The sequence below is a fragment of the Seriola lalandi genome, unplaced genomic scaffold (assembly GCF_002814215.2).
Source record: "Seriola lalandi dorsalis isolate HSWRI2012SDOR001 ecotype SW California unplaced genomic scaffold, Sedor1 jcf7180002054522, whole genome shotgun sequence".
Classification (NCBI taxonomy): Eukaryota; Metazoa; Chordata; class Actinopteri; order Carangiformes; family Carangidae; genus Seriola; species Seriola lalandi.
The window spans coordinates 1,142,283-1,169,863 of NW_019525075.1; the positions used below are offsets into that span (position 1 = coordinate 1,142,283).

Sequence of the window (27,581 nt, forward strand, 5' to 3'; positions counted from 1 at the left end):
TGTGAATTATTTACAAATGCTTTTAATTTAGGATATAACCTTTATTATGACATTATCATCTCATTCATGTGGCTAAATCAGTAATCATAGGCAGGATAATAAGCAACCTGAGGTACAAAAATTCAACAACTTCAACAAACAGTATATTCAGGGCTGTAGGCAAGATTTTAGAGATACAGAGGTCATGAATTTGAAAATCCAATAGTGGATTTGTGACTACCCGTGAAAAACTCTAGGTCAGTTTTTATTATTTATTTTTGTTAATATTTTCTGTAAATTTCTATATATCCATATATATTTTTTAATTAACTGAATAATTTTTTTGCCTAAAATCAGTCACATTTTAGAATCTACAGCCATGCCGGCAGCTCTCCAAGGCTGCACACACAGCGATGCTTTGCTAAATGCCAACATGCTGATTTTTAGTAGGTAATATGTTTTCCATGTTCAAAATTTTAGTTTAGCTTGTTAGCATGGTAACATTTGCTAATTAGCAGTGGAGCTGAGGCTGATGTGACGGTCAATACTTCTGCAGGTATTTGGTCTTAGACTAAAGTTAGCATGGCTAAAAACATCGGAAACCTCAAAAAGTTCAACATGTGAAATGTGTGTGTAACTGACAAAGGAAAACTCCTGAAGTCATTAAACCCCCCCCCCCAAAAAAATTAAAAATACACATGACCTCAATTGTAGCTACAGTCCTGTGTATATTAGGTAAAAAAACAGCAATCAAGGAAAAGGATTTCATTATCCACATTTGGTGCTGGTGCCTCTTGGACAAACTGTTGGCATGAGGCATCCTTTTTTTTACTTTTATGTAAATCAAAGTGATTGCACGTGAATGAAAAAATGAAATCTCTTGCACAAGTAGTCAGTGACAGTTTAGTTTAAGTGTCCATACTGTGTCCTCTGTCAAGACTGCAACCGTTTCTTAGCCATGTAAGCACTGGTGACTTGGTTCATGATGATGAGGGCACTGAGAGCAGGGCATAGTGCTGACAGGTACCAGGTGTGTTCTCTGACAGAAGCGGTGAACCAGGCAGAGCAGAGGCCGAGCAGCAGGCTGATGCTGCCGAGCAGGTAGGTGACGAGTCCAGACGCTGCGTGGTAGCGTTTGAGTTTGGCGAGCGACCAGCCTTTGGCCAGAGAATGGTAAATGAGAGGCACGGCTGCCAAGGACTGCAACCCAACCACACACACTGTGAGCAGGCCAAGCAGACCATGCCATGAGGTGAAGTGGGGTTTACCATTCAGGTGTTTGTTGTAAGCGATGGCTGCCAGACCCAGGACTGCACAGGAAAGACAGAGGCACTGCAGAATCCAGTGAACACGACCTTTGGTCTTGTGTGGAAACCTTTTGATGGGGGAGCCATGGGGGGAGAAGAGTAGTATGGCCTCGGTCATGAAAAAGGAAAACTGAAGGAAAAGAAGAAAATGAAATTGGTCAACTAATAATTATATTTGTTCATCTGTCCATTATTTTCTTGATTATCTGATGAATTGTTTCGTCTATAAAATATCAGAAAATAGTATAAAAACTGTCAAAAAAAGCCCAAAGCCTAAACTGATTTTCAAATTGCATATTGGAGAAGCTGGAATTGGTGAATTTTTTGGGCATTTTTTGTCTAAAATGACTTGTGAGATCAATAATCGAAATAGCTGCCAATAATTTTTGTTGATCAACCAATCTAGAGCTGTCAGTTGATTAATCGATTGGTCGAGAAAAAATTATTCAGCAACTATTTTAATAATCAATTAATTGTTTCAGTCATTTCAAACAAAGATGCCAAATATTATCTGACTCCAGCTCCTAATATGTGAAGATTTTCTGCTTTTCTTTGTCATATAAGCCAGTAAATTGCATATCCTAAGGTTTTGGACAAAACAACCATAATGGAGACATTGCCTTGGTGGGCTCTCAGAAATTGTGAATGCAATGTGTTTACAGCTGAAAATATTTTTCTTTTGAAAGTTCCAACTTACAGCCAGTGTCATGAAGAAAGGATGCCAGGAAAACAAACCTGAAATAAAGCAAACATGAACAAATGATGAACACAGAGGGACAGCGACATGAAAATATGTGAACAGTAGAAGCACTCACTTGTACCGGGCCGAGACAGAAGTGCAATGAATACACTGAAGACAATGCAGATTAAGTGGGTCAGCACTGCGGAAGCTGTGCTGGTAAAACCGTAGATCCGAGGCTCAAATTCATTATCTCTGTTGAGATGAACCATGTTTAGGTAAACTTGTTACGTGGACCTTTGCAGCTCACCAACAGCTGACACAAGCCCCGGGCTGTTTCCTGAAGCGAACTCGCAGTTTGAGCGGAACCGAAGCTGAACTGATGGTGGATGAAAAGTCTGACCTTCTCCTGCCGGGGCCTTGCTTCATTTAAAGACAGAAGACTGAGCTGTTCAAGGAGCTGTCACATAACTGTATCTTCACGAATCAGGAATGAATCTGTTCCCAAGTTATCAGACCGGCATGCTCTACGTTGTTATGTGGCGCCCCCGGGTCAAAAAATATACTTCCGGTTAGATTTTTCAATATAAAGCGTCGTTTTACCAATCCACCACAAATCCAGAATATACTCAATGTGTTTCTCTGATCATAATAATAATAGTTTATTGTACTGAAAAGCCAATTTTCCGCTCATTTTTGACTCCTCATGGAAGGTTGATCCTGCCAAACTTGTGCAGAAGTCTAATTAGTGAAAATACTCTAAGTGTAGGATTTCAGGCTCCTCACACAGACTTTTCATTGCAGCTTAACAAGAAATAACCAAACCCTCCAGTAGACATATCACCAGGAGCTTGGGAACTCATTTCTGTGTTCTGTCTTCTCTGGATAATGAACCAGAGAGGACACTTCTTCATTATCCTCATTGTCTAATCGTCCCTTACTCAGCCAAACCAATTCTTCTGCATTGTCTTGTAAAATAGAGAGGGGCTGTAACAATCTGTGCAATTTCTGTGTAAACACAAACCAAATTTAAATGTAAACCAAAATATTAATCTTATTGCAACTTCTTTTTTACGCTTTTATTCTGAATACCCGGTAGTCTTGTCTGTTTTATTTTCTGGCCAACTTAACACCCCTAGTTCAGGCTGACGTGGAGCGTTCCTAGAAAGATTCCCCAAATACATCTAGGGTAAAAAAAAAAAAAAAAATTAAATAAAAAGTTTTTATGGTTCAGTCATAACCGGAACCTCTAGGCACAACTAATTAAGGTACAAATTATTTCAAATGTTGTAGTTTTTGATAATAATAATAATAATAATAATAATAATAATAACAATAATAATAGCTGCAATCATAGTTCGAAATCACATGCCCATGCAGGCAAACTAGTCTGGGTGCTTGTTGTGGGTTATGTATAAATGTGATGTCTCAGACTAATACCACCCATTCCACATCCACCAACTCAATGGACACTCACTGTCCGCTGTTCATTTTCTATTGTGCTCCAATTACTCTCTAATAAGCTTGTGACTCTGCAAGGCCACCACACACTGGACACACGAGAACACAACATGTTCATTCAGGAGATCCCTCTCTCTATCTTTCCCTCCCTCCTCTCTTACATCCTCTGCCACTGTTTATTTAGATTGTGTGTTTCTTTGTTTATTTTTCACCAGAGATTTAGACTTGGGGAAATGGGATTTTATTGTGACCTGTAATTAGAGTCCAGTGTTGGAATGTAAATAAGTATAAGTACTGCGCTGTATAATAATCAGGTTCTGGAGTATTTAAATTTTCTGTATGGATAATTTATTTTTTACACTGTATATTACACTTTTCGTCCATTACTGGAGTCCAACTGAAGTTTTACTCTATATGAAATTATACATTTAAACATATTTGTTTTCAATGAAGCTTTGGCTGTTTTGGAGCCAAAACCCAAAATAGTAAAATTAGTAGCCTACCAGCTATTGTTACCTGCAATAAATGTGGAAAAAGTTTCCCATGACCTCTCTCATTTTACTTGCAGCTTTATCTATCTATCTATCTATCTATCTATCTATCTATCTATCTATCTATCTATCTATCTATCTATCTATCTATCTATCTATCTATCTATCTATCTATCTATCTATCTATCTATACATACATACAGTAATAAAAACTCAGACTCGAACATAACATAATAGGTCATTAAATTTTTTTCAATAATCAAAGAAAAGGGATGTGTCATAACCTGGCAAGAAATTCTTTTTGTTGTTTTTGTTAATGTCTTTTTAATGCTCTACAAATTATGATTTATTAGCCACTAACAAAGCTAACAGGCTTACAATAAAGGGTGTCTTATTAGAAAGAGGTGGGCCCCTACTCAAATGTTTAATATAGTGTATCTTCCATGACAGTACACATGCAGTATATCTGTAATGTGTGAGAGTAGTGATTCCTGTCATGGTGCCTCTCTCAGGATGGTTTAATACCCATACGGGATTAGACGGTAATCCCGCACTCCCAATGTGCATGCGCAAACAGAAGTGCGTGCGTCTGGCGAGGGACGGTTCGATGTTAATTCAACGTCAAACTGCGACCACTCTCCAAATATCCTCTTCTATAAGTGACTTTGATGAACTGCACGAGGTAAGGTCATTTCTTTAACGGCTTGTCCGTTAGCAAATCACTAGATTTGTTCGATTGTCACTGTCAAATGAGTTTGTCGCCCCGTTTCAGACTGCAGGATTAAACCAGGCTGTCCCGTTACAGAAGGGAGCTGCTTCTTGCAACAAATAAAGAATAATTTCAACTTTTGTCGTACAGCCTCAAGCATACATGCCTAGTTTAGCATGAAAATGACAAAACCAGCAGAATATGCATGGATGATCCCTGTTACAATGTGCTCTTGTTGCCCTGTGGGAATAACTGCGCCGTGCGGTGACCCACTTGGCAGAAAGAGCCCCGGGTTGTTCATATTCAAGTCACAATGCAGCTCTATAGAAAACTAACGCAACTAAGTTTCAGATGCACCTGTGGATATTTTACTCGTATCTTGAAGCTCCAGACAAACAGATTCAGTGAACTTTTTCTTAGCAGAGACAGTCAAAGTGTATCAATCCCTGCCTGTGCTCTCTGTCACTAAGGATTTAGGTTATTTACAAAGTAGAAAACATCAGTTTGGGATGTCACATATCAGATTTTCATTACATGATTTTCGTGGCCAAAAGAATTCAGGATAATGATATTATTGTAATATCTATAGAAAATGTGAAAAATAATAGTAATAATAGCCTACTTATATTGGTATCAGTCATATAATCTTTTGTTTATTGTGTGTTTTTTCTCTTTTTTTTTGAATTAGACTCAAATACAAGTGTAGGGAGGCGGAGAGAGAGTGTCTGTGACCATACCTGTACAAAAACAAGAATTACACTTAATAGTTAGAGAATGGGCAACCATGAGCTGATAAACAGAAGATCCACATGTCCTAACATCTGCCATCCCTTCATATCACATATCATATGTGTATTAGTAACACGATATCAGTGTTTCATTTTTAAATATCACAGTTATTGTCAATACTGGTTTTTTGTAACACCCTTAACCACGATGAGGTCAGGGTTAGGGTTACTTTTTTAAGTGGAAATATCAGCCAAATGTAAAGTATCAGAAGTAAAAGTAGCCCACTCATCATGTATTAGAACAAATGACAGCCATTGTCATTGCTTCTATTAAATATTTTATGGATGTCTTATTAGTTGTTAAGTCAACATGTGAGCAGCATTGCAGGTTATGGGTTTCTTATTTTGAACAACAATTCTTCATATTTTATGAGAGTCCACCACGGCCTGTCACACTCACCACCTGTAGAATGCAGGCTTTTTTCTTTTATTGTATTGCCACTTATTTCTGAAATGACTGATTGAAGTTGGTTCAATGCTTTCTGAATTTAATGAATGAAATGATAGTGACCCATGTTTTGGTGATAGAGTTTTATCTAAAATAGGCAGTTTTGTTTCTCTGTCAGGCTCAGAAAAACAGTAGGCTATGAGTTGTCCGAGGATTGCACAGGATTATATTTGTCATCTTGTTCCATATTTTAACATAATAATATGAATCCTGGCATCAGATAACAAAGGTTAATCTTTTGTTTTTCCATTTTGTAAAGCCCGTAGCATAATACAGCACAGACGTTGATTTTAAATGAATTTGTAGTGCATGAAATAATACTGAAATAGTTCAGATTCTTCTATGTTAAACTGACCATGCATGTACTAAGACTGTAATGTACACAAATGTGTATGATTTCACTGTCTTGCAGCTCCTAAGGATTTGGTGGCCGCTTGTTCCTCTGCACAGCGCACAAAGCTGGAAGTGGCTCGAATTAAACTGACCTGGTGCTTTTTTGTCCAAATACATCTCATCAGAGCCTGACATTCACAACATCCTCAATAAGGATACAAAGGTGTGAATATTAATGCTGTCTCCTCTCAGAGCTGGATGTACACCCATACTAGCCCATGGACAGCAAGTTCTGACCTGAAATGTCAGTGTCTGTATCAAGGACAGGATGTCTAAATGTGAGCTGATCGAGCTGCAGGACCTCAGCGTAAATGATCCCATTGAGCTGGCTGCTCCTGCAGCCCGCACTGTCCATCCACCTGTGAACCCAGGTCTGCCCTGCACCTTCCATGTCGTTCGTCTGGTTGGAGACAGTGTCAGCATCGAGGCCCCTGGGTGTCAGACAGGAGAGGCTGCAGGGGGTCATGACTTCCAGCCCTATGGTTACACTCATCTTACCTGGTGTGACCTGTGTGGAGAATTCATCTGGGGTCTTTATAAGCAGAGTTTACGCTGCACCAGTGAGTACCTTCTGAATATGAATCTATTTTTAATTTATCTAAAGGATAAGTCTGGTGATAGTCTATATTTTCCTACCAACAATAAATTCCAAAAAGTATTGTCTGTGTAACCAAAGCTTGATATAGCTCATTACTCTGTGCCATACAGCCACATTGTCTTCCAAAAACTAATGAAAACACATCAGTGGGCAACACTGTGGCCTGCACTGAGACATATTCCTTCATTAACATGACCACACACTATAGTTTATTTGGAATCAATCACACACACTGTCTGGCTTTAATTACTCACATAGTCCCCACATGTACACCATTTGTTTTTTAAAAATGAAAGTGTATATTAGATACTCATTTCTACAGATTTACATCTTTAGAAAGAATGAATGGGTTTAGTGTTGCGAGCCACAGACAGGGTGGGGAAGCTGGAAAATACCAATAGATGGACTAACACATTATTGGTTTTGGCCTTTTCGTATAGTGATTTTTTTTATTTCATTAAAAAAATGTAGAATACCACCAGCCTTATTATGTTCGGTGTGTACATGCTAAACATGTTTTTGACCGCAGGCATTGACCTAAAAAGCAAAAGCAGGCAACCAGCCACTAAATCTGCATTGCATGAGGCAGGATGACATACAGAGTGTCAGGCCATTCCTGCTATTATTAATCCCATTCCAATGGGACTAATAATAGACATTGTGAATCATTGCTTATTTTGTAAAAAAAAAAAAAAAAAAAAGAAAAGAAAAGGGAATAATGATAAATTTATGAACCTTTAAAGAAATGGCTGATATTGAGACAAGACAATGGCTTAATAATAAGAAATATTTAGCCATTCCTTACAAAAAAAATCTAAATCAGCTTTGTAACCCCATGTCCTTCTAAAGCTCTAGTCTTCACTTTCCAATTTCCAGTATCACCAGAATGCAGGATGCTTATGTTATGTTTTCCAGTCATGAGAAGCTTTATCTAACAAAAGGAAGGTCTGGCAGACTCCATGTTTTAACTGTATGCTGGTACAGATAGCACCTGGGGATGTCTTTGTTTCTCTGTATCATTTGACTTCAGGCATTTCTGTGGCATATTTAGGGGCCAGTTCAACAAAAGAATTAGCTGTTGTAGCAATCACAAAAAAACAGATGACAGAGTGATAGTGACCTGTATTTTGATCAAATGTATTAATATCCATCATGACCAATTTTTACTTTGTAAAGAATATTGCTATGTTGCCTGTATGTAGGTTAGTGTGATTTGGGTGATACTTTCAGCACAGAGATTACTGAACAAAATCCAGAGCAGAGGGCTCTACACCACAAGAGTTGACCACTAGCCAAAGCATAACTGAGAATGCAAAATCTGCACCCTCTAATGGTCCCTCTCTCTCTCTCCCAGACTGCAGTTACACTTGTCACTACCGCTGCCGACCATTCATCCAGCTGGACTGCAGCACAGATGGAAGTTTGTTAACAGACCAGGCAGATTTCTCTGACGACTCCATCGAGACAGACACAAATGTGGTGAGGAACAAAGCTACAATCACAGATTTTTATCAATGGTACTTTTGTACAGAAAGCAGTGCTGTCTTCCTGGGATTTTTTTGTGTTGAAAAAAATTCATATTTTAACTGTCTCTGTTCATATTGTGCAGCTGGGCAGGTCCAAGCAGATGGAGACAAACAGATTGTCCACTGCTGTCCACTGTGTTTCAGTGTACCATATGTCCTCAAAGTTGCTGGTTTCATTACCTCTTCATTGTCAAGGCATCTATACAGAAAGTCATTTAGGAGAGAGCTGAGGGGAGGGGACAACTTAACAACTTCACAATAAAACAGATGTCCTTATTACAGAACAACTAAAAAAGGACTGCCCATGGTCAACTTATCAAATAATTAAAAGTCTGCTTTACTGTGTGTGTTGTTATATCATTTTGATAAAATAACTTCTCTTCTGTAGCCTCTCACTGATTGTAAATGCCTTTTTTATAGGCCTGCAAAATTGGAATAAATTTGAGTTTGAAGAGTGGAAAGTCAGTTAGATTGTAAGATATGTATATCAAAAATCCAGGTTACAAGTCATGCTTTTCGTCAGTTTTTTGCAGATTTTATTTTCAATAAAAAAAAAAAGTTTCCATCACATCTTTACCTACAAAAAACACTAAAATCAGAGAGAAAGAATGGTCTGAATTCTTGCATTTCTGGATGTGTTTGAGCGCTCAGTGAAAGCTGCAGCAGACTGGTTGTGGTGTAGTCATGATGTGGACAATAATAAATGATAGGACGAGAGCGAACCTGTCCTGTCCAATATAAAATACAGTATATGTACATTATCAGTGAGGAACATTTTTACACTTACACACATCAGCAATAACATCAAACATTTTTCTCCCAAGATAATTTGAGCAGATGTCACTGGGAGTGGGCCGGCCCTTTTGATGTTTTTGTGAAGTTTTATTGACAGGGAGGAGCAAACGGGAATGCTGAGGTCAAAGAGCTGTTAGTAGGATCAGTCTTCTCCAGACAGACAGACAAGCTGAGACATTTTGGACATTCAAATCTAAATCTGGAGATCATTCTATGATAGTGGGGGTTAGAGAAATCCTTAAACGTTCAAATACTTGCTTAATAATAATTCATCCGTCCTGTAGGCACAAAGCAGTTTTCACTCTCTGTTTGGTGACATTGAATCCTGCATAGCTTCATTTTAAATTCATAGATTAAGATCTTGATTTTATTTCACTTTTATTTCTGCTCTGTCACTTTCTCTTTGTCCTTAAAGCTCATTAGTGAAGACAAGCCTTCTGCTGGACTGTACCTGTTCTTTATTTTTCAGGATGAACAGATCGATTTGGGTAAACAGCAGTTAAGTGTCGCTGAGATTCAACAGAAGGTTAAGGAGTATAATGCTCAGATCAACAGCAATCTCTACATGATGGTTGTGAGTGACTAATCAATAATTTTTTTGTATGAGCATTTAGGCATGTACTTTGTAATTAAAATTGTAATAGTTTACAAACTATGTTGATATTGCATGAAACCATTTCACTCCCCGTCTAATGCTGTACATCTATTTACATTGCAGAATAAAGACGGGTTCTACACTGGTTTTATCAAGGTCCACTTTCGGTTAGTTCGGCCGATTTCCCTCCCTCCTCCTCAGAGCTTGTGCTCGACACAAGAGGAAGATCAGCAGGGCAGACGGATGAAACGGCGGACTTCTTTCTACCTCCCTAAAGATACCGCAAAACACCTGCATATAAGCTCCCAAACACGGGTACGGGAAGTCATCGAGGCGTTGCTCAACAAGTTCACTGTGGTGGACAACCCAGCCAAGTTTGCCCTGTTCGAACGCACTGAGAGACAAAGTCAAGGTAGCATTCCTAATATTGTGTGTGTGTACAGTAAAACAAAACAGTGTCATCAAATATTAAATTCTGATTTTCTTTCCCTTTTACTTAGTGTACATGCGTAAACTTTCTGATGATCAATGTCCACTCTACTTACGCTTGTGTGCTGGCCCCAGTGAAAAAGTCCTGAGTCTGGTTTTGAAAGAAAATGAAACAGGGGATGTCAATGTAAGTTTCCTGGCTCTGAGAATGATCATATGATAAGCCTTAAATTGCCATTATATTACATTGACATGTGCTATATATACACAACTGCTTTAAATGTGAAATTACCCTCCTCCACAGTGGGATGCATTTAGCTTTCCTGAGTTGTGCAACTTTCTGCGAATCCTGCAGCGTGAGGAGGAAGAGCATGTCCGGCAGATTGTGAAGCGCTACGCTCTTGCTAAGGAAAAGATGAAGCATGCTATGGCAAGGATTACTACACCTGGTTGACCCTGAGTGATGCAACTGATTTTGTGATTAAACACGATGAAGAATCAACGATCAATAAGACAATTTCCAGCAGTGTGAAAGGGAAGGAAAAGGCTCAGACAATGACAGTGTTTTTAATAAAGATTGTTTAAGAAGCAGGAAAACTGCTGTTATATTTAATGTAGCCACTTAAAAGTGTTGCCACTTTTTGTGTTAGTTTAGCCAGTTATGAACTGAATTGGCAAAAAAACAAAAACAAAAAAGAAACATTAAAGATTACTATGAATTTAATTCATTGCAGTTGTTTTTTGAAAGATTATGCTGCTTGCTTAGATTATCTATAAATTTATAAAAAGAGACACATTTGTGTGTTTCTAGTAATATATCTGGTGTATGTTCAGGTCATTTTATGTGACATTTAGTTTTGTTTATATTTTTTGAGACTGTTTTTAAATTTCGGCACTTTAATGAATCTGTGAAATGGTTTGGATAAGTTAAACTGTGAAACTGTGTTTATATTCTAATTATGTAATGAACTGTTGATAATAAATCATGGTTCTTTTGTTGTTGTGATAATTTTAAGTTTCAGTTCAAGGTTTGATCAACTTTTGTGTGGTAGTTTTTAATGGCCAAAAGTATATGGACTTAGTAACCTTACACGCACATACATGTTTATATATATATATATATGCTACTTTCAGTCGGCCACAAGATCAGGCTCTGGTATTGGATGTGAAGGCCTGACTGGCAGTCTGTGTTCAAATTCATCCTAAAGGTGTTGGTACAAAAGCAGGGCTCTGTGCAGGCCACATCAAACTCAGAAAATTTGGACTTTATGGACCTTGCTTTGTGCAAGCTGTTGCTATGCAGTTGGAACCATATTATTGTCTAGTATACCATTGTATGTTGCAGCATTAAGCTTTCCTTTATTTGACACTGTGGCGTCTAACCTAAACCATGAAAAACAACCTAAAAGCATTTGGTGTCCACTTACTTTTGGCTATAGAGCACAGCATACTGATATACTGTACTGTATATATCTAGTTAATGGGGTAAGCTTACACAACGTTTTTGCTAGTTCCAGCTGCTACCTTTTCTTGTACAGCTTTCTTGTTTCACACTCCTGTCCGTGTGGTGGCGACAGCTCACCACAATGTGTCTTTACCAACCCACAGAGTCAAACAGAGATAACGTGCAGCGTTACTTAGCATAAACAGCTAGCGTAGCCGCGAGTGTGTTATGAGGTCTGAGCTTGTGCAGATTTAGCAAACCACCAAGACAAATTCATCAAGGAAAAATTCTCACCTGCGAACAGATCACTGTAGGTATGTTTTTAATCAAGCTGAAACGACAAACACTGGTTATTAAACCAGCTACCGTTAGCCGTTGACAACGTCAGTATACGTTATTTTGTAAACCAGATAGAGGCATGTTGACCTGGCTAATGCTAGTAACAGAGTGCTAATTGTCTTTATCTAATGGTAATGTTAGCAGCCCGGACATAAAGTGACATAACAACGACTAACACACATGTAGGGACATGTCTTGTCGTTCAAGGTTAGCTAGCCAAATTAGCTGTCCCTCTCCAGATAACCTAATGTACCTAGCCCTCTAGACACTACAAAGAGCTCACTGATGTTTTTCAGGGTTTTATAATTTTCTCGGATATCAATTAATCTTGATTAAACAGCATGACACAAGAGGATGGTCAAGTATGCGACATTGGCACGGCTGTGTTCAAATAAAGTTGTATTGTATGGTTGTACTGATTTGTCACTGGCCTGCTACACACTGACATGGATATAGGGCATAATAAATATATATATTATGTTATGTATATCACAATGTATGAGTCTGGGATTTGACCTCTATTTGTCTTCTACTATATTAGCCATAAGAAAGGTATAATTAGAAAAAAATGGCTATAGAAGCACTACGTACACAGTAACTTTTTGCATTGACTATAGGTGCTATAGTAAAGCCCATTTGTTTTCTTGTGGTACCACCTTTGATGTCAACAAAAAAACAACAACTAGGATTTCAGATTCACAAATAAATATGTTCCCAACTCACACTTTTTCTTAATCCAAAATAGGAAACTACTTGTAGAAAATAATTTTGCCTTTGCTATAATGTGTATTGCAAAAAACTGATCCTACTTCCTATTTGTCATTTTTTTTATAGGTTTAAAATTCTGAAGGTCACATTTCATCTGGTACAGTAACACTGTAGCATCACTGGCAGTCCTGTGACCTAAGAAAATAATGTGCTGCAGCTGAAGATGGGTGGTAGCGGCTCCAAATCCAAAGGATTTTGGCCTTTTTCTGGCTCAGGTAGTGTGGATGATCCAACCAAAGATGGAAATGAGCAGTCACTGGCAAGAGTTCGAAGTTTCCCAGGTGCAACACCTTTTGTGTTTACTAGACGAAGGTAAATAAAGCCTCAGCATCATGTAACCTGCATCATACATTTTTTTTAAGTGTTATAGCAGCCATGTTATAGATATAGATATAAAATGACATTCTTTTAATAATTTTGTCTTGAACTTGAATATATTGTCAATATTACATGAATAATAATATTGATATTCCTCTCATGTAACTGAAAGCAAACATTTTTTATTTAATTTATTCTGTTACTAGTTTGGGGTTTTGAGATTTGTTTAAGCTCCCTGTCCCCATTGTGTCTAAAATGTTCCTCAGAATAGCTCCATTTTGATATGATAGCATTGCTCAGTTCCTGTGAATGTGACATTGCATACTTACATACAGTGCACGTTTAAAACAACATTATCTAAAAAGGTGCACAATAGGGCTGAAATATGGGTATTAAGAAGGCAAGAGATGTGTTGTTGACACTGGGCAACATGGAACCACATATTTTTACTGTTGGCACAACAGTTCTGACCCATCCATTGGCACATTATAGCAGAAACCAAAATGTTTTCACATCTAGTGATATCTGGTCATTCATTAGATTTCCATGATAATGTGTCCACACACTATCTCCATTCTCCTCATTTATATTTGAGTGCACAGAAGCATACTGTGGTCTTCTACTGCTTTAGCTGATTTAGTTGTCCTCTAACATAGCTCTGTTGTACTGAGTTGTAATATCGATACTCATGGCTGACCTGTTAGCTTACTGTACACCCTAAGCTTTCAAAAACAAGGCATTTTAACCACAGGACCACAGCTGACTGACTGAAAGGGCCAAGGCATAAGAAAACTAAGCAGCTGGTTGTGTTTTTTTTTAATTCTCACAGGCTTGTGGGCTTGACACCCTGAAACCACATTTTGTTTTTGTTATGGTTGTGTATATTCAGTGGCTCTCACATTGACCACTTCTGTTTACTGCAAATACATTATGTGCAACAAAAAGTAATTTGTATTATATGAAATGGCTCAGTCTTGTAATTTTGCCACAACTCAAGTTTTATTTAATAACCTGTAATTTATGCATTTACTGAAGGTTTGGATACACTCTAGCATATTATGTATGCATGGACAATTAAGTTTTTCCCTGTGCTGCAGCTCTAAGTTCTTTGATGAAGATGGTGACTTGGCCCACGAGTTCTATGAAGAAACCATTGTGACAAAAAATGGACGTAAAAAGGCCAAACTGAAGAGGATTCACAAAAACCTAACACCTCAGGTGAGGAAATCATAAATCTAAACTAGGACTTTACTCACCATCACCATTTCTCTGTATTATTATTTCAGACAATTTTAATCTGTCTTTTGTGTCCTTCCAGGGAATTATAAAGCTCGACCACCCGTGCATCCATGTAGATTTCCCAGTTGTCCTCTGCGAAGCCTGACGATGTCTGAGGAGCCTCTCAGATTAGCCACTGTGTCAACTCCGTCCTGTGGTTTCCTCTACAGCTGGAAGCCTGAACCACGTTTTAAAATAACATGATCTCTAGACATATTTGATGCCCTTATGTGGACAGCCCAATGCAATGTGTGCTGAGCCTCTGCATGTGATCTGTTTTTGGCTTGTGTGCAGACACAGAATAGGTCACCAGTGGGGATCTAGAAGGGTGCCAAGTTGGCAAAAGTAATCCGTTTACAGATCATGGTTTGTGTGCATGTATGTGTGAATGTGTGTGCAGACACAGATTGATGTGTGACAGTCCTGAATTTGTTGCTGCAGATTGTTTTCTGGTATAATCCACTGAACTCTAGGAGTTCAGGGGGGGTGTAACCAGTTTTCTCTCCTGTCACAGTCATATACTATGTAGAGCAGCAAAGTTTAAGTGCACACTTTAGTTTTTTGACACCACCATGACTTGCTTTATTATGCATGGAACAGGATCTGCTTATTGGTAACAGCCGAGGGAGTTGACAATCAGTGGCCCACAAAATCTAAAGTGGATTAATGTCATATTATAACTTTGGATGGACTTGCTTCAGTGACCTCAGAGCCACACATGTACACAGCAGCAGTGAGTCTAATAAGAGATCCTGTTGTTTTCTTTGCTGCTTTGGCATACTATGTTTCACTTTTAATTTATTATAACTGTTTTTTAATTACAATTTGAAATGCTGAACTGTGTCATGGTCCTTTTTTATATTCATACATTATCCTTGCACAGCATATTAAAGTGCATTTACTATGGATATACTTTAGAATTTCCTATAATAATTCCAGTGAAAATATCTGGATTCTTTTAAAGGACTTAAACGTTTCTGAAGATGAATATGTCCAAAGTTTTAAGGGTATGAACTAAACCTGAAAAAAAAAATCCTGTATTCCTATATTAATGCACCTCCACCTGGACTTTTATCATTGTGACTAATGTAATTTTTAATCCTAACTAAAATGCAGGGAGAATGAAGGAAGTTTCTGGAGGAAATCTCTTTTCATCAGGTCAAATGTGGTTTTCCAGGCTGAGCCTTTGTATAAGAATTATTTGGCAAGCTTATATGAGCTGTTTGTCAAATAGTCTTTTCTAACAAAAGATAATTCAACTTTTCATCAAAGGTTGTGAACACTAAAATGAACCGACAGGACCTGTTCACCCATGTAGTGGAAATAATGCCCCTGACCTCCAGCTGTGATGATATTAGCCACCTGCAGAGGAAATTGTGAAGGCAAACCATTGTTTGGAGATGAAGTGTGTGTATGTGTGTGTGTCTGCTAATGAGGTATGGATGAAGTTAAGAGAGAAGTGAAGGTCTCAATCCATGCCGTCTCCATGGGAAAAGGGTTTCTATAAAGCTGTCTGTGATATTGTTCTCTTTCGAGGATAAAGAGGGCTATGCCAAAATCCACTCCACTTTATTGCTTCCATGAAATGATTTTACTCTACATAAGTCCTCTGGGCAAGTACCTCTTTTCAGCTGAGTCTGGGGGGAGGCATTGCTGTACCTTTTGTTTACTTTCACAAAGCTGTAATAATATGCAAGGCCATGAGGTGAATTGCAGTATTTGGGTTACAAGAAAAGACTTGACTCAGCAAACCACCCATGCTCCGGCTTTGCTGACAAAACTCTGAGCACATTTTAAAACATGACATTTAAGTAGTAAGGTAATTATTCACAAGGACCATCACAATCTTTTACCTTATTAACAAGGATGTGTGAATTATTTTTATTTTTATTTTTTTTTTACAAACCTGCCGTGTCAAAACTGAAAAATCATAAATGACTTAGCTGGTTTACCAACAGTCTCTGGAGTAACTCCTCAGAAGAGAAATGCATGGGTCACGGGGTGTGAGTGTGTGTGAAGTTAAAAGGTGTGAAAATATATACTTTGTCAATGTAAGCAACTTGATGTGTTTCTTTGTCATTAGTTCAAACAGAGATCTTAAAAAAAATCTTTTTGAAGTCCTTCATTAACTCTCAGAGGATTGATAACCCCATGTGGGTCAGCAAAAGGTTATCAATAAGCTATGTTTACCTTCTCAGCACTCGAAAATTTGTATTTTTGCAATTGTATGAGTCCTTACCATCTAGATAGCATGAACGAATCAACTTAACAATGCCCACCCCAACACTGCAGGAAGCTTTTATACGTTCTTTACTCACAAACAGCGCAAGTTGTATCATCTATAGTAAAGCCCTTTATACTTAAGTCACCAAAAGGCTCAGGATGTTTTTAGTTGTTGACCTGCACGTCTTACTGTATATCCCTGGGGTAATAATTTCTACAGACAATTTAATGGCACTTAAATACAATCTGCCTTTACATACATCATATAACAGACAAGGAACGTAGTGTTTCAAAACAAAAAACACACTGTTAATTGGTCGTGACTTTTTAGCAACGTTCAGCTGCTATAGCTGTGTTTAGAACCAGTGTATAGTTGATGTGTATGTGTCTATTGCCGTTACAGTAAAACTGTTGTGACATTACTCACCATGATGTTCACAACAAGCTTGTAACAAAAACACCTAACATAATTTCACTTTTTAAGAAAACATCAATTAGTTGATACTACTACTGATAAAATCTTCATAATGGATTCAAAAGATTTTATAGTGTATCCAAAGTGTGCGTTGTTTACAATAGCAAACTTTACACCTGCCAGCACCTGAAGATCATGAGTTAAGGCATCAGGCAGAAAGCCTGCATCTTTTATGAATTTGTTTCAAATGCTTGAGTCACTTTATATTCACATAGACTACTTGTAAAATAATAATAATTGTAAAATTTTGTTCTGTGTGCCCTTTCAATGACGTTAGAGCAATGTACTATAAAACATATATGTTTTAAATATCTCTGACTGTGTCAGACAAGCAGGAAAAAGAGCTACTCTTTGAAACTCCCTCTATTCAAAAGGCAGCATGGTGAGGTGTTTTACATACATGTTGGTAAAATAGAAGTCAAACAGAGGTGGAGTCTGCCGACTATTTAAATACAAGTCAGTGGTGGATTTCAACAGGGAATGAGCAACTGCTTTTGTTTCCTTTGTGAAAGGTAACTCAGACTAGAGTAACAAACTTGACCTGTATGCATCCTGATCTTGAACAACTGGAACAGCTTGATTTATCTACTTTCATCTGGAGAGTAGTGAGGAAGAGGTTGCTGGTAAGAGACACTGTTTGGACACATCTTGAAAAGGTAAATTTAAAAACTAATGATCATGTTATCAAAAATGATGCCGTTTGCTTTGTTAACATAAAAACTATCACCACCGCCAAACATTTGCCAACATACAAAGTAATAGCTTATATTCAAGCTCAACTGTATGGAAGAATAGCCGGCCTCTCCTAATATGTTTCTGTAAATACGAAAATCATGCTTATCTTGAGAAAGATGCAAGTGGCCTGGAGAGTTTGTATTTCTGTAAGAAATGTCTTCTTTATATAGGAGATTGTGCAGATTTAACTGCCCACTTCAGTGTACTGAATACTTCAAATTTACACTGCCTTGACCAGTAAACTACTACTTACACATTAATGAATCAGTAATACTAATCCTATACTATAAAATACGTGTAAGTATTATACAACACTCTTAAAACATCTTTCCTCTGCATAATGAGAACTTTTACTTTGGTGCTTAAGGTGCATTTTGCAAACAATATTTTAGTAATTTTACCATAAGCTTTTGAATACAGGACTTTTACTTATATTGGAATATTTTAATATTTTTACTTTTACTTAATGGACCTGAGTGCACCCTCCTCCTCTGGGTGTCTAGTGCTCCATTCATACATTCAGGTTAGATGAAACTTTGACACTGTCATTATTTAGTGTGTAACTTTAAACACTGCAGCAATTTAAACTTTGCTTAAATAAGTGACGTACTAGGAGTGTTATTGTATTTTGTCTTATCAAATTTATTCTGCAGAGTCTGGAGAACAGTCTACTTTGATCTTTATTTAGGGGGATGGGGGCACCGGAATGTAATTTAATATCAAATTTCTGACAGATGGGGTTATGACCTTGATAATTTGTTAATCAATTTTCATCGTATAGAACAAACCCAAGTTATATTCATTAAATAAACAAACAAAACAGACAAATTATGTCTTTCATAACTTCATAACTTACCCCCATGTCAGTAACTCAATGGATTGAGCTGTTGTTGCTGAACGTTGCCGTCATCAGGCTGCAGCCATAGCATCTCTGCTAGCCCATGGTTGGTGGAGTTGTCAGTTATTGACATGGATTAAAGGGACTATGAGTGTTATTTTTCACATGGCAGTGCTGTGGAAAAGTAATTTATCCGTCGGTTACATGAATGGAATAAACCCTTGTTGTCGGCTTCATCGGAACAGGTCAGACTGGACAGGAAGTAGAAACAATCCGTTAGCTAACTTAGCACGTTTACCAGTTTCATTGAAACTTTAAGCTAATTTGGCAAAGTTACGTTGATTTAGTCCGTGGACTGAAGAAGTTTAAAGTAGTCTACGAGAAAAGCAATTAACTGTCAAAAGTTTTTTCTTTGCCTTTTCACTCTAACCAACATTGACTTCCTAGAACGGAGTTAAATAGAAAAATGACACATGTAACATCAGTCAAAGAAGGAGTCAAGGAAGCTGACTCCTAAACTATATGTAGTAATACTGGTAATAAATTAGCAGTTCTTATCGTTTAGTTAATCTGGGTAGGTTATCCTAACAGTGTTTACTTTCTGCCTATTTTTTTTATTTATTCCCCTATTTTCGCCACTAAAACACTACCCACGAGTTCATGTTGCATGTACTACATCTGAAAGTCAGTAAGATTTGGTATTTTAAATTCGACGTAAAGGTTTTCTTTATTTCACAGATTTAATATTTGTGACATTATTAGAAAAGTACTGAATTCCTTGGATTATCTGTGGGGATATGTGGAACAATTTGTGGAACAACAGTTTTCTTTTTTTGCTGAATTTAAGAAATACCTTTGTTTTTCTTTTCTAGAGAAAGAAGAGAGAAGGTGAGCAGTGACCATGGAGACTATATTTCACTCTCTCTTCACCACAGCTGGCCAGCTGCCTTGGTTGATTCTGACTCTGTTTACATTGTGGACAGTCTTGTGTTCAGCAGATGTAAAGCAGACAAGACGGCCATTATATTCCCAGAAGCCAGTTCTTCTTACATGGAATGCCCCAACACAGGAATGTGCCCCGCGACATCGTGTAACTTTATCTCTGGACCAGTTTGACATTGTGGCATCGCCCAATGAGGGCTTTGTCCGGCAGAATCTCACTATTTTCTATAAGGAGCGTCTCGGGTTGTATCCCTATTATGAGCGTGGTGGCATCGCAGTGAATGGAGGTCTTCCACAGGTTGCCAGCCTTACTCAGCACTATGAAAAAATGCCTGAAGGTGTGCAGAAATACATACGTGAGTCAGAGGCAAAAGGTTTGGCTGTGATTGACTGGGAGGAGTGGCGCCCACTGTGGATCCGAAATTGGAATATTAAAGATATCTATCGAAGTAAATCCCGTGAAATGGTGGCCAAAAAGAATCCTAAGTGGACCCCAGAACAAGTGGGAATAGTTGCACAGCAGGAATTTGAGCTATCAGCTCGCAAATTTATGCTGGAGACTCTAAAACTTGCCAAGAATCTGAGGCCCAATCAACTGTGGGGCTTCTACCTGTTTCCAGATTGTTACAACCATGACTACAGGAATAGCCTGAAGAACTACACAGGCCGCTGCCCTGTTGTGGAGATGGCCCGCAACGATCAACTAAATTGGTTGTGGATGGAATGTACAGCATTCTTCCCGTCTATATACATGGATATTGTACTGGAGTCTACAAATTATGGGCATCTCTTTGTCCGAAACAGGGTGAAGGAAGCGATGCGTCTGGCATCTGTTGGGGACGGATTAGCACGTCCTGTTTTTGTTTATACCAGACCTACTTACATTAATAAGATGACCCTCCTAACTGAGGTTAGTTGGCTAAAGCAACAATCCATTAAGCACAGGATGATTATACATTCATTATCTGCTATGTAGAAGTTTAGATACTAGCTTTAACCATTGATTAATAAATCAATACATTTTTGCTTGATCTGTGAATCATTTCATATTTTAAAATGTCAAAAAATAGCACCCCAATGATTATAGCCAAGAAGCTCAAATAGCAATCAATTCACAGTGATTTGAAATTGAATCAAGTTTATTAATTCAGTTATTTAATTATATAACTTATTTAGTTTTCATTCTTTTGTGCTCATTGTATGGTACACCAATGAACTGTGTGTGTGCAAATGTTTTGTAGACAGATCTGGTCTCCACCATTGGTGAGAGTGTTGCACTTGGAGCTGCAGGTGTAATCTTCTGGGGGGACACCTCCTATGCAAGCAGCAATGTAAGTACTATACCTTCTCTGCTCTTATGACGCTGAATAGCCTGATGTTCAGTAGTTTGGGGTTAACATCTTTTTTTTAATCCTCCAGACCAGCTGCTCCATCCTAAATGAGTATCTTCGGGGACCGCTGGGCAGGTACCTGCTCAATGTGTCCACGGCAGCAGAGCAGTGCAGTCAGGTGGTGTGTAAATCCCACGGCCGCTGTCTTCGCAGAGTACCAGACAGCGATATGTACCTGCATCTCAGCCCCTTAACACACAGCATCACCAGTCAGGGTGGCCAGCTGAAGGTTACAGGAGTGCCTGGCCAAGCTGAGCTGGCTCTTTTCCGCACACATTTCCAATGCCAGTGCTACCAAGGGTACAGGGGTGAGGCTTGTGCTCAGAAAGAAAAAGGGCAGAATAGAGCCTCCTCTGTCTTAGGGACCTGGCCTCTTTGCCTTTTACTCCCACTAGTACTCCTCACTCTGCTACACTGAGGAAACAGAGAAGCCCAAACTATTCACTGCTTCTGCCAGCCCTGAAAAGGACAGTTCAAACTTTTTGACGTAAAGGTAGTAGGTTACCGTGCACTAGTAATAGTGATGCACTGACAGCAAAAGTCCTCAGTCCTGTCATCAGACATCCCCTAGTATGACAGGACATTTTTATCCCAGCACACAAGCCCATCTAAAAGGAATATTTTTGTCTGAAAAGCTGCACTGGGAGATCTCCAACCTCAGGACTGCCTCCTGGAACTAATATCCATCCATTAATATTGCAACTGATTGTTAACTTACATCAAATGATGTCAAAAATCAGAACTGTCTTTTAAAGGCCTTTGCCATGCTCCATGCTGGCCCTGACCTCCAGGTTGGATTGTCCACACAGAGAAATGCCTTATGAAATTTAGAAAGTTTTTTTTAATTTTTTTTATTATTATTGCCAGCCGCGACAGCACCTTGTGAATCTGTGTGTGTGTGTGCGTCATAATGGCAAAATATGGTCCCGGAGACACCTGCTGTAGCAGGAACTACCATAGACACATTTCTGAGTACTTTGGCTGGTCTTAATATGTCTGTGGACAGATTTTGTCAGAGATAGAAACTAAACATGCACAATACAGTCAAGAAACTTTACGGATGTGTAGTAGTGATCTAAATGAAGGCCGAGTTCAAACACGGGTGTGGTCTGACCCTTGAGTGGTGAGTAGTCATGTAATGTAGTAATAATTACTGACTAGTCATTTAATAGTGGAGTAACGACTACTGATGGGTGGGAACATCAACATGGTGATGGGTATTGTGGCTGGAGTGATCTCATTGTAAGATGGTCTCTAGTCTATGTTTTGTTTTATGATGGACACAACAATAGAACAATATGACATTTAAGCAAAGGTTTGGGAGTAAGGTACATTGATGCCGATCGATCAACAGTATTAAGTTGTTGGTGCGTTACAACAAAATGGTACTTTTAGGTATTGTGCATTGCCATATTGCTGCCTAATAGTTTGTATCTCTTGATGAATCAAGCTCTTAAGTGTTATGATCTATAACCTTATAACTAACATATAAATAGAGCTATATGCCAGAAGTGATCAATTATGGTAAATACAGTCTTAAATCTCTTTGGTTATCTTTGGCTTATAGACACTACATGGCTGATCCTTCTGTTTCAGTTCAGAAATGTGCCTTAACTGGGCTACAAAGTGCTCTTTTGTTCTTCTACAGTTGGTTTTGTGTACAGGTTGTGATTATTGTGGATTTTTCAGTAGTGCTCATCTCAGCCCTCTTCTGGGCACAGTGCTTTATGATGCTATTAACTCCACAATGTCTACCAGGCTTGAAGAGATCGGTAAAGACAAGCAGAGAAGACAAATATTACTATTTGTTTGATACAAATGGTATTCTCTAATTTATGTGGATTTCACGATGAAAATATGTCATGTTAAAAAAAGTTAAAGTTTTGAGAATCCAGGTAATGTAACTTTTGCCAAATTTTTGTTAATGCTCTAGAAGACAGACTGGCTTGTTCCAAATATACTGGTATTGATGGTTATTTTGGCTGATAAGAAACAAGAAATGTTAAAAATATGTTTATTTTTACATTAACAAATGTCTTGGCTGCAAATTCTTAAGTAACCAAAGTAAAGAATTCTTTTGAAAATGTTTGTATTTATGTTTTTTAAACACTAAGATATCTATATCAACCTCAGTTATCCAGTATTGGCTGAGTTCTATACATTATAACCAGTTTTAATTTTTTTAGCGTGTAGTTTGACTTGCTTGCATTGCAGCTTGTGTTGGACTCCTGCCAATGACACTGTTCATAGCAACTACTGTAGGTACATCTTCAGACTAGTAGAGTAAATATATTTGCTAGACCAAAGGTAGCTGAGTCGTTTCATATTTATAAAGTAGTCTCTGAATTTATTCTGTATGGAAGTGCTCAAAAAGGTGTTTAGGTACCTAAAATTATTGAGGAGTGAGCAGGAGTAGGTTTTGTTATTTTTCACTAACTGGAAAATGAAGAGTCACAGAACCAGTATTGCAATAGAACATTTTATGTAGCTGAACTTATGAAATTCTGCACTTTAACCAATTTTCTGTTCAGATGGCTCTGGTTTTCATGTTCTCATGTATATGAGATGAAATTGTTATTTTGCTTGATTCAGACACCTCTAATCATACAGTCAGTACATTACTGTGTATTATGATGTTCTTCCATTTAATGTGTCATGTTAGAGATGCGTTTACTGTGAATCTTATCTGAACAGAAATGTGTGCTTCTATGATTGTTAATCTTCCTTGGCTAAAATTATCTAATGGTTTATTTGACATTATCTGTAAACACGATTTGTTAGAGCAAAGAGTGCTTAACTGATTAATCAGATTAAACACAGTAACACTAGTTTCTGTGGTATCAAGACAGAAGAATGATATTACCCTTGTATAATGCTGATGATTTTTCCCCACAGTACTTAGGTGACAAGTTAATACCAAGGATTTCTCTTTACATTTTAATAGGAGGCTAAAAATTTATACATAAAGGTAAAGGGAGAAGTGCTTTAAGGGGCCATACTGATGGTTTTTTTGCATGTTTTAGTCTTTTTACTACAAGTATGTTAGGCACATATTGCCAACTATTTTTACTGGGATAGTGTTTTCAACTTTGAATTTGCACTAACCATCTTCTCTTATATATGTACTACATAATAATGCATAGATAACCTTAAAATAAACTTAAATACACACCAGTCAGAAATAATATAACATCTGTAACTGAAGTAAAACATGCAAAAACCAGTCTGGTTCTTTTAAGGCTTGTTTAATATATTAGGAATTCTTCTGAATATTATTTTTGAAAGGATGGAGCCTTACAGAATAACATTCATTCTGAAATATTCAGCCTAAGTATCAGTACAAAATTGTCTAAAAAGGTTGATGGATAATACTATGTTAAAGCACCAGTTTCATTGTGCATATGTTTATGTTTAACATGATGTCGTCTTGTTCATTCCACAACCTCAGATTGAACTGTTGTACCATTCCACCTCTCCATTGTAGAAGTAGCCTGTTTTAGTTTTAATAAGAAAAATACCTTAATTTAAAAGCCTTATTTTGCCAAAGTGTATTGATGTTATTGTTTTAAACCAAACTGGAGAAAAATCAATGGGTTTTGTATTTAAAAATATTTCATATTCACCTTTTACATCCAAGAATTTCAATATTAAAAAAGAATTTTGCAATTTTTTTTGTCCTGTTTTTCTTTTTTCCTGCATACTGTAGTCTACTGGGAGCTTTTGTTTTTTTTTTTATCACTGTAAGCAGAAAATATATTCTTGAGTTTAGAATTTTGGTGTTCCATCCATTTGATTGCAAAGGTTTACAAAAATATTTTAGAATTGGGGGAAAAAATGTGCTGAATATGTATCAAAAATAGTCAGGGACTAATGTACACAATAGTTTACAAAAAATACAAGAAAAAAGATGAAAGTAAAAACAATAATGTCACAATGCTTGAGGGTTGAATTTATATGCTACAGTGTGTCTGTTTTTATGGCATTGCAATTGTGAAGTCTGAAGTTTCAGGTTATTCAGATAGATACTAAAAGTTAAATTAAGTTCACTGAAATTTGGTAAAAATGGAAAATTGGTTTAAGATTTTTTTCAAATATACAGCTTATAAAATTGCACATCCTTTCCAGCGCAAAAGTATCTTAAATCAAGTTATAAATCTATTTTTTGAGGGAAAACTAATCAAGCTGCAAGTTTCATCACGTTTTTTTAGTAAACAAGTCTAGTTCATTCTGAGACAAAGAAAAACAAGCATTTTCACTGGATAACTTAAAGTTTTATCTTATTTGTTGACAGATGTGTGTATTTATTTTCTAACAGCTTCAGAAGGAAATAGTAGTGATTATGTGCAGCATGTAATGTGGTCCGACGGGGAACAGACGGATTAGACCTATATACAGTCGGTGGTTTGGTCCGTGGTAGATTTAATATAGAGCACACACATATTCAACAGATTTTCTCTGAATTTTTCGACTTTCTCGTGTGACAGTTTATATCTAGTCTTTACCGTCGGTTTATCGGGGGTTCTTCCATTCAAGGAACACGGAATGAACAGGTAGTTTTTTTTTTTATCAGAAAAAAATGTATAGTTAGCGTTAGGCACCAATTTGTCTCTCTCAGTTTGGAAAGCTAGCTACAACCAGCATCGACCCTTTCAGCAACATTTCCCATCACTGGAAACCAGCAATGCAGAAGACATGACGACAAAGCAAACAGCCTCGTCCTTCTGTCAGTGATCGTGTTTAGTTATCTCCTGTGTGTCGGTATGTTTCCCCGTGGTGCTGTATAGCTTCATGCATCTTGTCTGCATCCCATTGTACAGAGATGTAGCCAGAGCGACACATCGAGCTAATGTTAGCTTTCTTGCATGTTTTGACTAAATTACATTCACCGACTTACTTTTTTTCTGCACTGCTATGCTACAGATCTTTGAGCCTATATCCTGCAGGGTTAACTTTCCATTAACTCGTAACATTTCTTGTGTTTTCTTTTGTTTTTTGGATTGATTCTGTTTCCGTACACAGCCACCTCAAGTTCTTAACTGTTAAAACATTGGTATCATTATCAACCATCTAGCGTTATAGTGCACTGTTGTTCATTGCAGCTGCTGGGATTTAGATGGGCAATTCGTGGCAATTTTAGCAAGGGCTAAATTGTCTAGTGAAGCCTTCACCCACAACTATGTCTTTCTAAGCTGCACACACAGAAATATGCTGTCCACCTAACTAACTGCCTAACTGCCCAGCAGTACAAGCCAGGTCTTCTTTTTGGTTTTTTGGCCATCATTCTTATGTGTTACGATACAAGTTTATCCATCAAGTTCATTGCTGACGTCAATGAAGATTTGGCAACATTTGTTTACACAAAGCTTGTGTTCCCTTTCTTTGTATCTCAACAGTGTTTTCAATATGAATGATGGCTAACACTATGAAAATAAGAAAGGATTTAAAAACTTGAATCAAAATATTGTAAAGAAAGTTACACAAGCTGAACCACAGTGGTCTTGACTCACTGTCAAACAAATAGACATACTGTATGAATAGAATCTAAATGATTGGATCTCACCAAATGCACTATTTACCATTTTTGCCTAGGTCGTTCGTCTTGACGAAATGAATTTCTTGCGCAATCGTCTTGTTGTTTTGGGCCTGGTGTTGCTGGCCACGTTACTGCTGTACCTGCTGCTGCCATCCATACGCCAGGGCAGCATGGAACCATCTCTTGAAGCTCAAAGACTGGGGCTGATGGCCACTCCTCCTCCTCCACTTCCAACCATCAACGTGTCTGTACGCACCGGACAGCTGCCCGGGGACCCGCCACTGTTCTTCCGAGAGGCTTTACCCATTGATGGGGCTGGACGACAGATACTGCCGAGGTGAGCTGACGAAAGCGGAGACCTGCTTAGAACATTTTGGGTGATAATGTTCTTTGTCCTTTCAGCTATTAAATCCAAACCAATTATCTAAGAAAGTGAACACAACAAACAGGACGATCACTTAATGCATGTAAACGCAGGCAGTGCTGCTAGCCGATAGCTTTATTTACCTGATCTGTGCTTGTTATAAAATATTGAGTCATGGGAAAACAAAATCATTTCTTCGTGCAGGCTGCAAGTGGTCCTTCTCCACGGCCAGGCCTTCACATCCAAAACCTGGGAAGAACTCGGCACAATGGCCCTGCTGGCAACTAATGGATATCAGGCCTTAGCGATGGACCTGCCAGGTAGAACTGAAGTCTTGCTCCACATTATCAACACTAATCTTGGTGACTGCAGTCATATTACTATAAAACTGGATTGTCAATTTCTTATTAATTTGTAGTGTACTCAGCTTGGCTTGCAGGTATTTTGCAGAGAATTATATTTTTGTTTTAATTTTTAGACAGGTGTGTTGGCAGGCTGTTTCATGAGCTGATTGTGCACTCTTGTGATTGAAAACAAAACATGTTTAAACCTGCAAAATGCAGCGTTTTTTTAAGAGACGAGGAGCGGTACACATCACATTCTATTTACTTGTTGCACAACTTTGAAATTAACTTGACTTAATCAGCACAGTTAATGAAATAAAATCTCACTGCATCCACACACTGGTGGGAATAGCTCCTGTGCGTGATGTCTTAGAATCTGAACATGCACATT

General features: G+C 37.9%; 5 protein-coding genes across 6 annotated transcripts in view; 4 read left to right on the top strand and 1 right to left on the bottom strand.

Annotated features, from left to right (window-relative positions):
* Positions 1–2: 2 nt before the first annotated feature.
* On the bottom strand, positions 3–4,526 carry cyb561d2 (cytochrome b561 family, member D2). The gene is made up of 3 exons (XM_023414079.2): positions 2,102–4,526; positions 1,984–2,021; positions 3–1,416 (listed from the first exon to the last, which is right to left on the bottom strand). The coding sequence occupies exons 1-3, from the start codon at positions 2,235–2,237 to the stop codon at positions 913–915; spliced, it is 678 nt and encodes a 225-aa protein (XP_023269847.1). The 5' UTR covers positions 2,238–4,526; the 3' UTR covers positions 3–912.
* rassf1 (Ras association domain family member 1) lies at positions 4,504–11,193 on the top strand. Its single transcript, XM_023414232.2, has 7 exons — positions 4,504–4,599; positions 6,275–6,815; positions 8,208–8,332; positions 9,644–9,748; positions 9,893–10,181; positions 10,270–10,385; positions 10,503–11,193. Exons 2-7 carry the CDS (start codon positions 6,524–6,526, stop codon positions 10,650–10,652), a joined length of 1,077 nt encoding a protein of 358 aa, XP_023270000.1. The 5' UTR covers positions 4,504–4,599; positions 6,275–6,523; the 3' UTR covers positions 10,653–11,193.
* A 617-nt stretch (positions 11,194–11,810) lies between these two features.
* On the top strand, positions 11,811–15,183 carry tusc2b (tumor suppressor 2, mitochondrial calcium regulator b). Of its 2 annotated transcripts, none has more exons than XM_023414234.2 (4): positions 11,811–11,956; positions 12,816–13,061; positions 14,165–14,285; positions 14,386–15,183. In XM_023414234.2, the coding sequence occupies exons 2-4, from the start codon at positions 12,913–12,915 to the stop codon at positions 14,449–14,451; spliced, it is 336 nt and encodes a 111-aa protein (XP_023270002.1). In that variant the 5' UTR covers positions 11,811–11,956; positions 12,816–12,912; the 3' UTR covers positions 14,452–15,183. The 2 variants fall into 2 exon arrangements, with proteins under 2 accessions (XP_023270002.1, XP_023270003.1); XM_023414235.2 differs by having other exon boundaries at positions 11,811–11,952.
* Positions 15,184–18,701: 3,518 nt separating this feature from the next.
* Positions 18,702–24,618, top strand: hyal2b (hyaluronidase 2b). Its single transcript, XM_023414288.2, has 4 exons — positions 18,702–18,861; positions 19,491–20,468; positions 20,800–20,889; positions 20,978–24,618. The coding sequence occupies exons 2-4, from the start codon at positions 19,518–19,520 to the stop codon at positions 21,365–21,367; spliced, it is 1,431 nt and encodes a 476-aa protein (XP_023270056.1). The 5' UTR covers positions 18,702–18,861; positions 19,491–19,517; the 3' UTR covers positions 21,368–24,618.
* A 710-nt stretch (positions 24,619–25,328) lies between these two features.
* abhd14a (abhydrolase domain containing 14A) overlaps positions 25,329–27,581 on the top strand; it is a 4,670-nt gene continuing 2,417 nt past the window's right edge. The window contains exons 1-4 of the mRNA XM_087176002.1: positions 25,329–25,707; positions 26,539–26,819; positions 27,051–27,260; positions 27,325–27,328. Coding sequence (XP_087032128.1) covers positions 26,557–26,819; positions 27,051–27,260; positions 27,325–27,328 — 477 coding nt within the window. The 5' untranslated portion in view covers positions 25,329–25,707; positions 26,539–26,556. The remainder of the gene's footprint in view (positions 25,708–26,538; positions 26,820–27,050; positions 27,261–27,324; positions 27,329–27,581) is intronic.